The following is a 19,013-nucleotide window of genomic DNA, read 5'->3' as shown; positions in this document are numbered from 1 at the left end:
TTCCTCGACGGCTTTGAGAGCTTTGATCCTTCCACCGGCTTGGACATACAACGAAGAACGTTACCTTCATCAATTCGTCAACCAATATTGGATCATTTGTCCAAATTAGTGACTTTCGACGAAGAACGCTTCGAAGGACATGAAGAACATGAAGAACAATACAGAAACAGTCTAGAGGCTTACCCCTTTGGTTGAATCCTCGATGCAACTTCGGTGTTTCAAATGAATTGGTCATGACTCCTATTTATAGGGTATGGGTGGCATTGGCTTCCTTTTCAGATGGTGCCACGTGTATGGAATGATTTTATAATCTTTCATTTTCCATCCGATGCTGTTTTCCATTTTTGACGGATTTGATTGTGCACCTTCCTTTCTCGCCAAAATCTTTATATCATTGTCTTTTTTGGAAGATATTAATTTATATACTTCCTTTATTGACAATATTAATTTATTTTGCTGCCAAATTTATTATGGCTCTATTTATGCACGTAATATTTGTACGATATCTTCCATTTTAAGCATATTTTTTGCATTAATGCTTGATATTTATTGTACAAAAATTAACATATGTGCATAATTAAATACAATATATTTATTTTATTGAAATTTTATTTTCTTCCAAAATACATGATATTTAATTGATTTTAGACGTATATTTTTAGTGTTTACAAAATGCCCCCTCGAGACTCTTTTAAGCCGACGCAAAGCGTTTAAGGCGTGAATGAGTCTCGAAACATAAGTCAATTTTTCTTTTTGATTGATTTTTTAACATATGTGCATATTAAATACCATATATTTATTTTATTGGAATTTTATTTTCTTCCAAAATACATAATATTTAATTGATTTTAGACATATATCTCTAGTGTCTACAAAATGCCCCCTCGAGACTCTTTTAAGCCGACGCAAAGCGTTTAAGGCGTGAATGAATCTCGAAACATAAGTCAATTTTTCTTTTTGATTGATTTTTTTTTATGGCTATCCTTTTTTTTTAGCCAATATTTTTTTTTCAAATGGCTTTTTTTTTTCTTTCTTTCTTTTTTTTTTTGATGAGATTTTTTTTGTCCAATTGATTTTTTTTAAAGCTCGATTTTTTTTTGGACTTTTTTTTTGTCCAATTTATTTTTTAGGACTTTTTTTTTTTTTTGGCATAATTGACTGAACTCGGAGTTATATTCCAAGTTGCCTACATATCCGGTTAAGGAATCAAGTCATAACGTAGTTCAAAACAAATTGAATTTTTTTGTTTTTGTAAACAGTTTATTCTATGTTAAGGAGTCTTGTTAGAAAGTTTATCCTCATTCCCAGGAGATTGAAGAGAGGATTCCCAGAGATTGAAGAAAGTTTATCCTCGTTTTCAGGAGATTGTAAAAAGTTTATCCTCGTTTCTAGGAGGGCTGAAGGTATGACTGCCACCACTGTTTGGAGTGTTGTATTTTTCGTCTTCTGAGAAATCTTCAGTAGGCGGTCCATACATTCCACTAGACATCATGCTCAATTCCATATCATGAGCGCGAGTGGCGAGTTCTTCAAAAGTATGGGGTCGGATCCCTTGTAGGATGTATTTCAAGCCCCATTGCATCCCTTGAATGCACATTTCTATGCCGGAAGCCTCGGACAGACGGTCTTTGCAGTTGAGGCTTAGACTTCTCCGGCGGTTGATGTAGTCAATTACTGGTTCATCTTTCCATTGGCGGCTGTTAGTGAGTTCGGTCATGCTGACGGTTCTCTTTGTGCTGTAGAACCGATTCAAGAACTCGTACTTTAGTTGTTCCCAATTTTCGATGGAACCAGCCTCTAAGTCGATGTACCTGTCAAAGGCGTTGCCGTTTAGTGACCGCACAAATTGTTTGACTAGGAGGTCTCCATATGTTCCAGCATCGTTGCATGTCTTGACAAAGTGCGCTATATGTTGCTTTGGGTTGCCTTTGCCGTCAAATTGTTGAAACTTTGGTGGTTGATAGCCCGTTGGCATTTTGAGGGCGTCAATTCTTGCAGTGTAAGGCTTTGCGTAAGTGTGCGTCGGCCTTGAACTCCCTTCGAATTCTCTTTTGATTGCCCCCTTGATGTATTTGTCAAGTTGAGATACATGGATGAAGGAGTTGGATGATCTTTGAAATGGATTTGGTTCCGCCACCTTTTCTTTGTCATGACGCTGCTCCGCGGATGTTTCTGTTTTATTTTGGGCGACTGGGGAAGATGGTTGCTTTTCGGTTGCATGGCCAGCTTCTTCATGCTTGTCCAGTTTTATGAGAAGTTTTTCGATGAGAGCGTCTTGTTGACATCCCTTCAATGATTTTGGCCAATGCTGCAAGTTGATCTTCTATATTTGAAGCGTTGATAGTCATCACCGGAGCAGAGCTTAATGCGGTTAAATGACTTGAAATTAGCCGATGAGTAGGTGGCATGAAAGTGCCTATAAAGCTTCACAGAGCAGACTTTGATCCACAATCTTTGGGTCCTCAGTTGGGTTTGAGTCAAATATTTCAATCTGATTATGTATACAGGTTAGCACGAACTCGACACGATAATAAACGGGTGGAGTTAGGGTTGAGGCTCTTAATTCGAACTCGATACGACAATCCGGTTATAATATATTAATATTGATTAATATATTTATTATATATATAAAATAATCATAATTTAATAATTTTTTCATAAATTAATTTAAACTAAGTTCAATTTTAAATAATTCAACTTAAATTACGTTCAAACCAATAAAAACTAACATAACACGACAACAAAATAAAAAATTATTTAATTTGAATCAAAAAATTATATTTAATTATGTATACGGGTCAACACAAATCAACCCAGACCCGACACAATAATAAACGGATTAACACGAAGCCGACACGATAATAAACGAGTCAGGTTAAAATTGAATAATTTAACCCGTTTAAAGTACTCAACCCGACACGAATCGATCCGTTGCCGGCGTTAATTTGAGGCTCTAACCAACCTCATTTCCTACTCTAAAAATAAAGTATCGTAGAGTGTTACTCAATTTTTTAAATTGTATTTTTGTAATTTTGTTATTTGTTCAAAGTATATTGTGGTAATTTTATTTTTTAAACAATAATGTGTAATTTTATTTTTTTAAAATAATTTAAATATAATTTTATTTTTTCAAAAGTAATAGTGTGCAAAATTATTTTTAGAAAGTGATATGTAATTTAATTTTTTCAAAAGTAATATGTAATTTTATTTTGTGTTTGATGAATTAATTTTTTTTTTTTAGAAAATTTATTTAATTTTGAAAATTAATTTTTAAAAAACTAGTATATACCAATATTTTACATTAGCATTTTGATTTTCGTTAATTTTTTTTGTTTCTTTTTTTGTTTCTTTTTTTTAATTGTCCTTGCACTTTACCTTTATTATTTATTATATTATGCTTTTTAAATATATATATATATATATGGAAATATATATTAATTGTAATTCTCAATTCTCATAACATAGAAATAGTGATAATAATTATGTGATAACTTTTTTTGCATTAGTAAGTATTTTAATGTATTTACATTTTTGCTAAAAATTTAATTTTAGTAATTTAAAAATTTGAAATTATTTTCTTTGATATATGTAAATAATCTTATTTGTAAAATATATAAATTTATTTCAATACTATTTAATGTATTTCTATTTTTATTTTTTTTGAAACTCTACTTTTAATTTTACAAATTTAAAGTAATTAAAATATTTTCTTTTATATGTAATCTTATTTGTAAAATATATAAATTTATTACAATACTATTTAATGTATTTCTATTTTTCTTGAAATTCTAATTTTAATTTTGCAAATTTAAAGTAATTAAAGTCTTTTCTTTTATATGTCAATGATTTTAATTACTTGTAAAATATACAAAAATATTAAAATACTATTGAGTATATTTCTATTTCTGCGAAATCTAATTTTGAGTTTACAAATTTAAAATAATTGAAATTATTTTTATTTATCTTAATATTATTTTATTTTTAAAATATATATTTATTAAAATACGACTAATTTATTCCTATCTAATGTATTTTTTTTCATATAAATTTTAGTTACTAAAATTTATTATATATATTAAAATTATAAAAAAATATTAAATATAAAAAATATTTTTAATTATTATCCAACAGTGATTTAAACAAAAATGCAATGATATGTACCAGGCGAGATCACGACCGTCAATCCAGTTGTTTCCAGATAAAATCCGACGGTCAAGATTTCTCGCACCCCTATAATTATAACAAAACTTCTATTAAAAGGTCAACTCCTATTTCATTTTAACCTAACCCCTCAGTGGGCCCCACCCACGCTACCTCTTTTTTCCCACCAACCACACTCAGATAATATTCAATATTACAAAAATAAAATTATCAATCAATTATGAATTGACTATTTTACCCCTGAACAACCAAAGCCGCCCATCGACTCCACCAACTTCCCCACGTATTTATACTCAGACAACCTCGGCTTCATTTTTAAAATTTTATTGTTTTAAAAAAAAAAAAATTTGCAGAGAGCTTCAAAATCCCTAAAAATGGAGGAGACGATGAAGAAGCAAGACGACGTCGTTTTCAGATCGAAGCTTCCAGACATTTACATCCCCAAACACTACCCTCTCCATTCCTACTGCTTCGAGAATCTCCAGGAGTTCAGCTCCCGTCCCTGCCTAATCAACGGCCGGACCGACGAGGTCTTCACCTACGAAGAAGTCGAATTGACGGCCAGAAAAGTCGCCGCCGGCCTGCACAAGCTCGGAATCAATCAAGGCGAAACGATCATGCTCCTCCTCCCAAACTCGCCGGAATTCGTCTTCGCCTTCCTCGCCGCCTCCTACGCCGGCGCTGTCGCCACCATGGCCAATCCGTACTTCACTGCCGCCGAGGTCATCAAACAGGCCGCCGCCTCCGCCGCGAAGCTCATCGTAACCCAAACCTGCTACGTCGAGAAGGTTCTAGAATATTCCGCAGAGAAAGGAATCAAAATCGCGTGCGTCGACGCGCCGGCGCCGGAAGGTTGCCTTCCGTTCTCCGATCTGATCTATTCCGACGAGCGCGAGACGCCGGCGGTGAAAATCCTCCCCGACGACGTGGTGGCGCTGCCGTACTCCTCCGGCACGACGGGGCTGCCGAAGGGCGTGATGCTCACGCACAAAGGACTCGTCACCAGCGTCGCTCAGCAGGTCGACGGCGAGAATCCTAACCTGTATATTCACTCCGGCGACGTCATCCTCTGCGTTCTGCCGCTCTTCCATATCTATTCCCTGAATTCCGTACTGCTCTGCGGCCTACGCGCCGGCGCGGCGGTGCTGATAGTGCAGAAATTCGACATCGTCGGCGTTCTCGAGCTGATTCAGAAATACAGAGTGACGATCGCTCCCTTCGTGCCGCCGATCGTCCTCGCCATCGCCAAAAGTCCGGCGGTGGATCGCTACGATCTCTCCTCCGTCCGTACGGTCATGTCCGGCGCGGCGCCGCTGGGAAAGGAGTTGGAAGACGCCGTTAGAAGTAAACTTCCGAAAGCTAAGCTTGGACAGGTAACTGCTTTATTTTGTTACCATAATAAAATTAAATATTTATATAATTTTAAATTATTTTCCTTTAAAAAAAATTATAAATAATTACCCTTAGTAATCAAAATTAACACTATTCACTTTATATAATTTCAAATAGAAATATACTACACATTTCATTCTAATTAGAAGTATCAATTTTACAATTTTTAGGCTGTCTCATTTCAAAGTGTATATTTCAAATTTTAGAAAAATAATGATATATTAATATCAAAATACCTTTAATTTTTACTTAAATTACAAATAGACAATTACTTTAAATAAAAAAATAAATGACAAAAATATCAAAATATTTTACACCCTTCTGTTACTACTTAATCTACTGCAAAATAGTTCCTTTCAAAAGGGACGAAGGAAATAATTTTTTACAAAATATTATTCAAAGAAAATTTAAAATCAAAACTTAGCTTCAAATTAATTGTAAAGCGTATAAAAAAAAATACAAACAAACTATGGTCTATTCAACGGATGAATTTTTTTCCTTATTATTTTAATGTAAAATTACATTAGAAAACATGAATGATGTTTTTATTCGAATTTTTTTTACTGTTTTTTCTGTTATTTATAAAAAAAATAAAAAATAAAAAAAATAATAGTATAGAAACAAATTAAATATTTTTAATTTTAATTATATTTAAAAAAATTAAATTATATTCAAATATAATATTAGTAAGTAAACTTTAAATTTTGAATTATAAAAATAATTATTAAGTGAAATTTCCAAGAGAATTTGGAATCTTCTCGTCTCCAATTTGCTGGGAAATCAAAATCTGACTTTCATAGGCAATCTCAGCCTTATTTTTTAAGTTAATAATAATAGAAAAATGCTGTATATCTATACAAAAAAAAAAAAAAAAAAAAAATTTATTTAATTGTCTTTCAGAGAAATGACAAACAATAATGTAACATATGTTTCGAAACATATTTATTTTCTTCAATTAATTCAAATTTGAATTTTAAAAAAATAAAAATAAAATAATTGTTCGATGCAAATTTATACAGGGATACGGGATGACAGAAGCGGGGCCCGTGCTATCGATGTGTTTGGCATTCGCAAAAGAACCGTTCGAGATAAAATCCGGCGCATGCGGCACAGTGGTCCGCAACGCTGAGATGAAGATCGTCGACATCGACTCCGGCGCGTCGCTTGGCCGGAATCAGACCGGAGAAATTTGCATCCGAGGTGACCAAATAATGAAAGGTACGTGAGAACCACAATTATACATATATTTTTTAAAATTATAATAATTATTGTGATTATAATAATATTTCAATTATTTTGGGAAATGAAAATGTCACATTTTCGTTAGAGTTAGGCCAACATTAAATTTGGTCACCTAAAATAGAGGCGTCCTTTTTTGTCCCAACGTTATTTAATTTCTTATGCGGTTCGACTCCTCCACCACCAACTATATTTAAATTATACATTTTGTTATTTTAAATAAAATAAATAATTACATAAAAAAAAAACACATGATATTTATTTATATAATTAATATTTTATTAAATACTTCATTTTTTGTTTCATAAATATCCTTACTTTATATCACATTATTACTTTTACATAAAAAAAAAAAAACAAGGGCAAAAATGTCATTTTAATACTTTTAATTATTCACTGTAATTAAAATACTATTATTTTTTAAACACCGCGTCAAAAGTAAATGTTTACTTTGTATGTGGACGGAGAGAGTATATTGTATTATAAGTACCATGAATATGTATAAATGTATGTTAATAATTTCTATAATATATGTTAGTTCGGTCAAATCAACACCATGCCGACTCGGATCAACAGTTGATCTATATCCGTTGTCAGCACTATACTGAATTATAAAAATTTAGTATAGTAACCGCGGCGGCTTTTTAAAGCAATACACACCGTGGTATGATCCGCTAGTGTCTTAAAAGGAATTTTAGTTGCGTTGAGTTAAACGAGTTTTTTTTTTCTTTAACTATGGTTTTATGTAATAAAGTTTTGATCGTACTCGTGTACAGGTTATTTGAACGATCCGGAATCGACGGCGAGCACAATTGACAAAGACGGGTGGCTTCACACCGGCGACATTGGATTTATCGACGGCGAGGATGAGCTTTTCATCGTCGATCGACTCAAGGAAATAATTAAGTACAAAGGCTTTCAGGTTGCACCAGCCGAGCTCGAGGCCCTTCTCGTCAACCATCCCCATATCTCCGACGCTGCCGTCGTCCCGTAAGCCATTTATTTACTTTTAATTAAATCAAATAATTAAAATGTTTGAAATATATAGGTTCAATTTAGATAAATTTTGAAATTTTAAAATTTTTAAATATAAAAAATACTAATATTTAATATGATGTTCATCAAATTGTAAAATAACTTGAATGTGCATAAGCGGGTTTGTTTAGTTATAGTTTGAAATTAATTTAAAATAGAAAGTATTGATCTGAGTTTTTGTTTAAACAATATTTTGATACGATATTTTGTGAGAAAAAATAATAATTATTTATTTAAAGCTATACATGATAAATAATGTTAATTTTGATTCAAAATGCTAAAAAAATAAAATCATGATAAGTCTATATATAAATAATTTTTTTTGTGAGGTATAAAAAATAGTGTAAAAAATATAAAAATAATGAATATGCGCAATATATTAATATTTTTGTTAATAATGGATGTGCGTGATATATATATATTTTTTTGTTAAATATAATTTGTAAAATTGTTTTAAAAAAAAAAACAGTAAAATGTTCTTAAAATTATATATAGAAATTTATTAAAAGTAAATAAATCAAATATTTATGATTGTGTGTGTAATTACTTGCAGAATGAACAATGAGGAAGCTGGAGAAGTGCCGGTGGCTTTTGTTGTAAGGTCAAACGGGTCAACCATCACTGAAGATGAAGTCAAACAGTTTGTGTCCAAACAGGTAATGAAAAGTCAACGTCATATACTTCCTCAATTTACATATATTTTCAAACACTTCTTGGCATTATTTTGCAAATATATATATATATTACTATTAATTGATTACTTATAAAAAAAAATTTATTACATAAAAAAAAATATTTTACATTAAAAATATTATATTTAACAAATATTTGCTTTACATTAAAATTTTATTTTTTTATGAAATTTTAAAAATATTTTTAAAATGTGCGGTTGCATTAGTCATAGTCAATATATTTGCAACTACTTAGCGACTATATTTAAATCAACGTTATTTTGTACTCCCTCCGTCACAAAAAATTATAGTTTGGGTTGTGTTTGACACGGGATTTTTAAGGAATATTAATATTATATTGATAGTTGATAAAAAGTACGAGTAAAAGACTTTTTTGTCTTTGTGAGTGTATTAACATAAAAAGTAGTGGCAATTGTGTAATAATAATGAAAAAGTAAGGGTAATTTTACAGTGAGATGATTATTTATAGAAATAAGACTACTGTCTTGGGACAGATAAAAATAGTAAACAGGATTATTGTATTGGGATAGATGGAGTATATTATTATCATATGTGTTAGTTTATATATTATAGATAAATTATTTATGATTTCTTTGTGGTTCGAAAATTCGGCACTATTTTTTCTTATAATTTAAAATTTGCATGTGTTTTTCGAAATATTACACAGAATTCTCTTTTGAGGGGAGTTTATACAATAATTTAAAAAATACAATATAGTTTTATATAATTTTTAATGAATTATGTGCAATATTTTTTAAAAATATGAAATAATTTTATGCAATTTTTAAATTTAGGAAGGAGTATGGTACCAATTTTTTAAATCACATATAAATTACAAACAGTTTGGCCTATATTATATTTGTATTATTATTATTATTATTATTTCTAGTAAATGTTATTTATTTATTTATTTGTTATACATAATTTGGTGCAGGTGGTGTTTTACAAGAGGATAAATCGTGTTTTCTTCATTGACGCGATTCCGAAGTCGCCATCAGGGAAAATATTGAGAAAAGACTTGAGGACAAGATTGTCAGCTGGCGAGTTCCTCAGTTAACAAATAATTTTATATAATTTTATTTTAAAAAAAAAAAAAAAAAAAAAAACGATAAACAGAATTTACTATTTATATTACATACTATGTCCAAAGGGTTACTGTAACTTTATTTCTGGATTTTATTTTTATTTTTTTTAAAAAAAATATAATCTTTTCATTAAATGTGAATTTGATATATGGTGGTTGCTGTCTTGATTGAAAAAATTCAAATATATTTGTGATAATATATGACAAAGCAACAGTCAGTATATAGTATGCCTGTATATCTTAATGTAAAATTTTTAGATATAAAATTAATCAAGAAGTATCAAATTCAAAAAGTATTTAATCAAGAAGTATCAAATTTTGTTGATTATTACGAGCAAGCTAATCCATGAAAAATGAATAGACAATCTCAAAATGAAATGTTGAACAAAGCACATAATAATATATCATGATAAGCTATCTATATTTCAGCATGCACGACGTAAGTCCCTCAGGGTGTCTTTGTTTGAGGGATTGGATTAGATTTCTACTGTTTATCCAATTTTTTCTTTCAAAAAATATCAAATCAAACACCTATTTTTTATTTTTTATATTATACTAATAATCAAGTACTATTCTCATCATACAACTATTCAAATTCAAAATTTTTTACTATTCAAATCCCAGCTTAAAATTCAAACCTCCAAACAAACACACCCTAATGAATCTAAATGGTAAGAAGTTTTTTAATTTTTTTTTTTTTTATGAAAGAACACATGATTTGACGGTAGTAGCTCTAGGAGATCCAAAATTAATGAAGTTGATGGATATTTAGTGACGGAATTAGTTTCGAAACTCCGTCGGGCAAAGTTGTCCTGTCAATTCTATTTTGTTTAATGCTCGATTTTAGTTTCTAACTTATTTTAAACTATGAAGAGAATTATTGATTTTTTATTTGAATCAGTAGTTCGACTTTTTTGTAAGTGATTTTTGTTTTTTATAAGAACATGTTTGTTTGTTCACTTTCAACGCTTCGATTAGAGCTGTTAATCGAATGGAGCCGTTCGTGAACTCGGTTCGGTTAAAGCTCGTTCGCGAATGTTAACGAGCCGAGCCGAACGACATAAACAGGCTCGTTTGGTTGACGAACGAGCCCGAGCTTTGTTCGCGAACGATTCGTTTAAATAATATATTTATTATAAATATTATATATACATATAAAATTATAATTTATAAATAAATAAAATATTAATTTAAAATATATAAATAAAATAATTTTAAATTTTCATTATAATTTATATATAAATTTTAAAAAATAAGACAAATGAGCTCGAACGAATTCGAACGAGCTTAATCGAGCCTAAACGAGCTGAACACGAACACGAGCTCAAACAACAAAAATTCTTAACGAGCCGAGCTCGAATACTACGAACGAGCTCGAAAGCTTAACGAACGAACACGAACCTTGTTCGCGAACGTTAACGAACACTTAAAATTTGGCTCGGCTTGGATCGGATCGGATCGTTAACAGCTCTAGCTTCGATGTCATTTTAACTTTTTTTATTCCTATCGGGTTTCGGCCTATGGTTTATGTTGAGGCCCATGTATTTTAAAGCCCAATCAAAAAGCCATGCCGCATAATATTGGCCCATTAAATCATGAGATCAAATATGAGCCATTGGATGAAATGATTTGTTTCTAGCCGTTGGATCTACGTATGTGTGTGATATATGCTTGTGCGATGAATTTTGAAGAACTTGTGGTGAAGTTTTATATATATATATATATGCTACAAACGAAGAAATATATTTGGTCTGATAATTTTTTAAAAAAAAATTATATAAATAAAATTTATATTAAAAAAAATTAAGTATTTAATGTGTTATAGTAGAAAAAATATATTTCTACTTAAATATAATTTATATTTAAAAGAATAAAATAAAATATATAGATCATATTAATCTCTTCTTATATACTTCCATAATAGTTGGCACACTTTATATTTTAATCTAATCTATAACAATAGATATATTTTTTAATTTTGATAAATTTATTCATTTTAAACATAATTAATAAATATAAATCAAATTAGTTAAATTTTTGCCATCTCACATCTAAGATACACTCAAAATTCATTTGTTCTACTATTTTTTACAATAAATAAATATTTTTTTTATCTATATTTATAACTGTCTAACTTTTTATAAAATTAATATATATGAATCATAAATAAATAAATAAAATAATATTTTTTTATTTATATTATGAAACTTTATTTTCTGAAAAATAATATGTATAATATATATATATTATTAAAATATAGTGTTTAAAATATTGAATCACATATTATAATTTTTTTTAATCATATGTATTATTTTCTATTTTAAAAATATTAACAACACCGTTCAAATAATAATAATTAAAAAAAAACAACTAATAAGATAAAACTATTATTAACTTATTAGTTAATATTTATTATTTTAAATATTATATCACTAATTAAACACTCAATTATTCCTAAATAGAGTGAGTATTTTTTTAAAAAAAATTGAAATTATAAAAATATACATATTTAAATCATTATTGGATCCCTATTAAGTTCCAGAAAACATTATCTTATAATGCAGGCTAAAGCCCAAACTTAATTGGCCTACTAATTTATTTAGTTCGATAGATTATTATTATTATTATTTATTTTTTTTTTAAAATGACTATAAAAAATTATTTAGATAATATAAAAATAATAAATATATATAATATATTAATTTTTTTTTTTGAAAACATGTTATGAAGTTTTGGGTAAAAAACATAGCCCCAATGTTTTTTTTTTTTCCTAAGATTTATACCAAAATTTAAAAAACTTTTGCTATTATTTTTAAGTTTAAAATATCCTAAAAACACTACAAATCTTTCTTTATAGACACATAATTTTTTTTAAAAAAAAGAATTATAAAAATATTGTGAACAGAAAGTAAAGGTAAACGTACATAATTGATTCGGGGAGTAGTATAATTTATACTAGAGGAAACTGTTTTTTTAGTCTCGTAAGTGGAGCCTGTCGCAAATTAGTCCAATAAGTGAAAAATTTTCGTTGTTTTAGTCCTTCGGCGCCGGAGACACCCGCGTGGCTCGCCGGATGTGACTTGTCCGTCGGGTGTCATTGACCTGACGGACACGTGGATCTTTTATTTATTTTATTTATTTATTTTTATTTTTTTAAATTTTTTTAATTTATTTGTATTTTTTAATTTTTTTTATTTGGTCCAATTAAAAAAAATATAAAAAAATTAAAAGAAATGAAAAAAAAATATAAATCCACGTGTCCGCCATGTGTCGCTGACCTGGCGGGACACCTGGCGGATACGTCACCTCCGGCGAGCCACACGGACGTCTCAGGCGCCGGAGGACTAAAACAGGGAAAATTTTTCACTTATGAAACTAGTTTGCGACAAACTCCACTTACGGAACTAAAATGATAACGGGGTCCAGTTACGGGATTAAAAAAACAGTTTACCCTTTATATTAATACTAAAAAAATACACTTAATCATTATCATATAGACTTATACTAGTAATTTTTTTAGTGTTATTAAAACAAAAGTGTTTGTTTTATAATATTTTTTTATTTAAGGTATAAGAAATTATATAAATAATATAAATATAATAAATATATATATATTTTTTTTTTCCGCAAGAAGAATACAAGCTAAGTTGTTTTTATTTTTGTTTTTTAGAGTATTATAATTTATACACCTTCTGTCCAAGTTAATGGTACGAAGTTTTAGGTATTGTGTAATTAGTAAATAGTTAAGAAATATATTAGTAAAAATAATTATGATTTAATAAAAAAATTATAAATTAAAATTAAGATTACTTAAATAGTTTAATTGAAGTAAAAAATTATAAATTATGAATTTTAAAATATAATTAAAGTGTATAATTATATTTTTAAAAAAAAATGACAAATTATGTGAACAGACGAAAATATAAAAAATTGACAAATTAAGACGAAAATAAAAATAATTGACAAATTAAGTAGGATAGAGAGAATATTAATGTTATAAAAAAATATACAGTAAATCATTATCTTATATTTTTAGGGTATGTTTACTTGTGTCATTATCATCATAATTTTACTATGGAACTATGGATGTGTTTATTTTGCCAAAAATTTTCAAATTTTATTATTTAAATTTTGTATTTTTCGAAGAAAAAATATATACTCTTTTCTCTTTTTAACAAAATCAAAACTCAAAACCAAAATTTTTTATCTAGTGTGTTTAATGTTTCTGTTGGTTTTGTTTTATTTTGTTTTTATTTTTTTATTTTTTAATTTGTCTAATGGTTTGAATATTATATTTTACCTGAGAAAAATATATAATTTTTTTTTTTGTAAAAAAATGCGATTATTAATTAGTAAAAAAATTTAAACTAAACTTCTATATAACATATTCTTTGTATTTCAATCTTGTTTTTATACATATGTATACAATCAATATTAATATATATATATATATTGAAATATATTGGATTTATTTGATTTGATTTAAGATTAAATTTTTACTTTTGGTTTAAATAATATTATGATGTGATTATTTATTAAAAATCGTATATATAACGTATAATTATGATTTGGATTTGAAATCAAAATTAAACACACCAATTATTTTTTTTTTATATAGTAATTGTACTATCTAACTAATATTACAAATACCCTTACAATTTACAATATATTACACAAATGTCATTACCTTTATATCACACCATACTAATAAAGTTATTTTAGTCATTTCTACTTTATTTCTACTACGTCCCAATATAATACTATTTCCTCCGTCCCATAGCAAAGTATCTATTTTTCTATTTTAGTCCGTCTCATATCAAAGTATTCATTTTTTTTTTTAGTAACTGTACTATCTATCTAACATTACAAATTCCCTTACAACTTACAATATATTACACAAATGCCATTACCTTTATATCACACATTCTAACAAAGTTATTTTAGTCATTTCTACTTTATTTCTACTATATCTCAACATAATACTAATATTTCTAAAACTACTTGCAAAAAGCAAATTGATACTTTTTTTTGGGACGAAGGGAGTATTATTTTTAAAACTACGTGAAAAAACAAATAGATACCTAATAATAGAATGAAGGGATTATTATTATTATTATTATTATTATTATTATTATTATTATTATTTATGAAAAAACAAATCCAAAATACATACTATATGGTATTTAACAAACTGCAGTTAGTCACAATGATGATGGTACTTAACAACAAATCTAATCTTAATTATTGGATTTTAATATTTTATTCAATTCGTTGTGAATTTTTTAGATATAATTCCAAAAAATTTTTAATGCCCATCACTAATTAAATAAAGTTAAAATTAGTTTCCAATTTGCTGAATAATTTAGTGATAATGACATTGTAACAAAATGAATGAATGAATCACTTTCTTGTTGAGTTCAGCATTTTACCTATCAAGAATTATTATTATTATTATAAATTGTACTATGATGAATTAATCATTGATATATCAATTTTATTATTTTGTGATGTTTACAATCAATCAATAAATATATTAAATTGTTGGACAAACTGTTTTTTCAATCCCGTAACTGGATCTCCTTATCATTTTAGTCAAGTAGGTGGAGAATGTTGCAAATTAGTCCCATACGTGGAAAATTTTTGTTGTTTTAGTCCTCCGATGCCAGAGACTCCCGCGTGGCTCGCCGAAATTCACGTGTTCGCCAGGTGTCCCGCCAGGTCAGCGACACCCGGCGAATACTTTGTCCTTCAAGTCAGCGACACCTGGCGGACACGTGGCCTCTGACGAGCCTCGCAGACGTCTCCGGCGCCGGAGGACTAAAACAGCGAAATTTTTTCACTTATGGGACTAATTTGCGACATGCTCCACTTACGAGACTATAATGATAAAAAAGTCCGATTACGGAACTAAAAAAAGCAGTTTAGCATAAATTGTTTTACTAATATAATGAAAGGTTGTGTTGTTCCCACTGAATAATAAGATACATTCACATCTCACTAGAAATGATTAATACTAATTAAATATATTTTCAACGATCTTTAATCAATGTATTATTATATACTATTTTTATTCGACTCTAAAGATCGCATTTACTTTTTGCGTAATATTTGAATATTAATTATAATAAAAAAGTAATTTAAATTAAGAAAAAATGACAAAAATATTTTTATTAGTATCTTATAATACTCTAATATAATGATATTTGTACAAAAAATTATACAAAATATATTAATGTTAAGTAGAATGATGTAAAATACAAATTTAACCCGTAGAGGCGGACGGAGAAAGTACTATTTATCACACCTAAAAATAATATATCGAATTAAATACATATTTTATTATTTAATATATTATTAAAAAGTTCAAATTTTATTTAAAATATACGTCAAGTACTTATTTATATCAAATTAAATATTATTTAATTTTTTAATATTGACAAATCCATTTTACCATATTCAATTTTTTTATTTTTTTTATTTTTTAAAAAAACAAACTTCACATAAATCCCTTTACTTTATACATTAATATATATAGTTCAAACAATGCACTATTTAATTTAATAAAATAGTTTGATAAGAATCACATCTCATTCACAAATATATATATAGAGGATAAACTGTTTTTTTAAGTCATGTAACTGGGCCTGTCACTTTAGTCCCGTAAGCAGAGTCTGTCGCAAATTAGTCTTATAAGTGGAAAATTTTCGTTGTTTTAATCCTCGGGCGCCGGAGATGCCCGCGTGGCTCGGCAGGGACACCTGGTGGATACGTAGATTTTATTTTATTTTTCCATATTTTTTAATTTTTTTAAAATCTTTTTTTCAATTGGACCAAATAAAAAAATTTAAAAAGACAAATAAAATTAAAAATAAATTTTTAAAAAATTTAAATAAAAATGAAAAAGAAAAAATAAAATTCAAGTCTCTGCCATGTGTCACTGACTTGACGGACACGTGGCCTCCGGCGAGCCATGCGGGCGTCTCCGGCGAGCCATGCGGGCGTCTCCGGCGTCGGACTAAAACAGCGAAAAATTTTCACTTATAAGACTAGTTTGCAACAAGTTACACTTATAGAACTAAAATAATAAAGGGATTCAGTTACGAGACTAAAAAAATAATTTAGCCATGTATATATATATCTAAATCGATATGGAATACTAAGATAGGTGCAATAGAAAATCACCACAAAAATTATTTATTTAATTATTTAATATTATTTATAATTATAGATAGGGAAAATCTCAAAGGGAACCAACTTTAGGGCACAAACACATACTTTGATAGAGAAAGTGTGGCGTCATGACATTCCATACTTTAAAAAATAAAATAAAAAATATATAATCATGTTCTCAAGTTTTATTTTAAAATTTCTATAATATAATTATCACAATTATTTTATATAAAAATAATTTTTTTTTTTACAAAACATTACATTTAAATTATTATTATTAAAATAATAAAGAAATTTAAATCAAATTAAAAAAAATGCAAAAAATATCATCCACGTACTTAATTATCAAATTGTTCAAATAACAGAAATGACGACTTTTACAAATATATAAGATATATTTTTCAGCGAGATAAATAAAAAACTAAAAGTGATAATGTAGTCTGCACTGAGGATATTTTTTGCAATTATCCAAAAAAAATTCATACTCTCTCACAATGGAAACATTTTATTAGTGACACAATATTTAAGATTGTGATGATTAGTGATTTATAATATTATTTGATTAACTTTTATGTAAATAGTGTTGTTAGTAATTTTTTAAAAAATATTATATATGATTAAAATAAATTCAAAATATGTGTTTAAATATTTTAAAATTTATATCTTAATAAAATATAAGTAATATAAATATCATTTCATATAAATAAAATTCTATATAATACCACGTAAATAAATAAATAATATATTTATTAACATTAATTAAGTTTATAAGATTATAGAGAGTTTTAAACATAGATAAAATTATTTATTTATTGAGAAGAGAAAAAAAAATTGAATGAATCATCGTGATGTATAATATTATATATTTTAAAATTAATTAAATTGATATATATTTATTAAATATACTCTAATAAATACTATAATTTACTAAAAATAAAAACACGTCAATTAATTTCGGATGAAGGGAATACTATATAGTTAGGTTGAGTTCGTCAACTTGGATATCCCGTCTCATTTTAACGAAAATTTGGCTTATTTTTTGAAATTCGCTAAATAGTAATAGTGAAAATGACTGCTTGTCAATTTATTTTGATAGTTCTAATATAAATTTTATTGTTCAAAATAATTTCAAAAATAATATTATTTTAACTCTAAATTTATCTCAATATTATATACAGAACTATCAAAATAAATAGGGCGATTTGTCCAGTCACAACTCGACCTATTTTAAAAGAAAGTTGAATTGAATAAAATTTAGTTCAATACATCGTGGTCAACTTGTCTCAACAGCTTTGAGCATATTCATATATACATGATTGAATTGTAAATTTTTTTTTTAAATATCTTCTTAAAATAATTACTTATAATATTGATAATAACAAAAATAAAAAATAAAAAAATCAATCATGTTGACTTACCACTAAAATTTGTCACAAGATCTTGAAAATTGGAAGATTTTGTTGTAATGAGAAGATAGATACATCCCTTTGTATTATTATTATTATTATTACTCCCTCCGTCCCAAATCCCATGTTCACGTTGCCATTTATGTCCGTCACACATACTATGTCACTTTTCTTTTTTAGAAAATGATTACACACTTTAATCTTATTTTAAATTTTTTTAATTTTAATTAAATTAATTAGTTATCTTAATATTAATTTATAATTATTTATATTATAAGATAATTATTTTTACTAATACATTTTTAATTATCTATTAATTATATCTCTCATAAAATACTGTGTCTACAGTGTAGCAGACACGATATTTTGGACGAGAGACTATTATTATTATTATCATTATTGTTTGATCAATTTATTGCACTAATTATTGTACTTTGAAATTTTATGAAATAAAAGAAGAAAAAAAAATGTTAGGTGTCAAGAGGATTTCCACACACAATTATTATTGCTATTTAAAATTTTATTTGTATTTCTTTATTTATATATTTTTCTAAAGAAGAAGTATAGAAAGATGACTTGTCCATCACTAATTAATGAAAGTCTTATCCAACACTCCTTTTGCAAAATAATTACCTTTATTAATAAAAATGGAATAAATTATTTGGCCCCTCTTAACTTTTTTGGGGGGCCAATCACAAAAATATTGAAATATATTAAAAATTATTATTTCATAACAAACATTGAGCTAATGAAAATAAATTTATTTGATAAATTAATTAATATAATATTTTGAATGTAAAATTAATTTTTAGTTTAATATAAAAATAAAAAAAT

At 27.5% G+C, this 19,013-nt stretch overlaps 1 protein-coding gene across 1 annotated transcript; it reads left to right on the top strand.

Annotated features, from left to right (window-relative positions):
• The first annotated feature begins 4,478 nt into the window (after positions 1 to 4,478).
• Positions 4,479 to 9,637, top strand: LOC127262980 (4-coumarate--CoA ligase 1-like). The gene is made up of 5 exons (XM_051291870.1): positions 4,479 to 5,534; positions 6,573 to 6,771; positions 7,569 to 7,782; positions 8,381 to 8,483; positions 9,454 to 9,637. The coding sequence occupies exons 1-5, from the start codon at positions 4,536 to 4,538 to the stop codon at positions 9,574 to 9,576; spliced, it is 1,638 nt and encodes a 545-aa protein (XP_051147827.1). The 5' UTR covers positions 4,479 to 4,535; the 3' UTR covers positions 9,577 to 9,637.
• The last annotated feature ends 9,376 nt before the right edge of the window (positions 9,638 to 19,013 follow it).

This window comes from Andrographis paniculata, unplaced genomic scaffold (assembly GCF_009805555.1).
Source record: "Andrographis paniculata isolate CXL003 unplaced genomic scaffold, ASM980555v1 Contig66END, whole genome shotgun sequence".
Taxonomy (NCBI): domain Eukaryota; kingdom Viridiplantae; phylum Streptophyta; class Magnoliopsida; order Lamiales; family Acanthaceae; genus Andrographis; species Andrographis paniculata.
The sequence above is the reverse complement of the archived record's forward strand: the minus strand, read 5'-3'. Positions and strand labels throughout refer to the sequence as shown.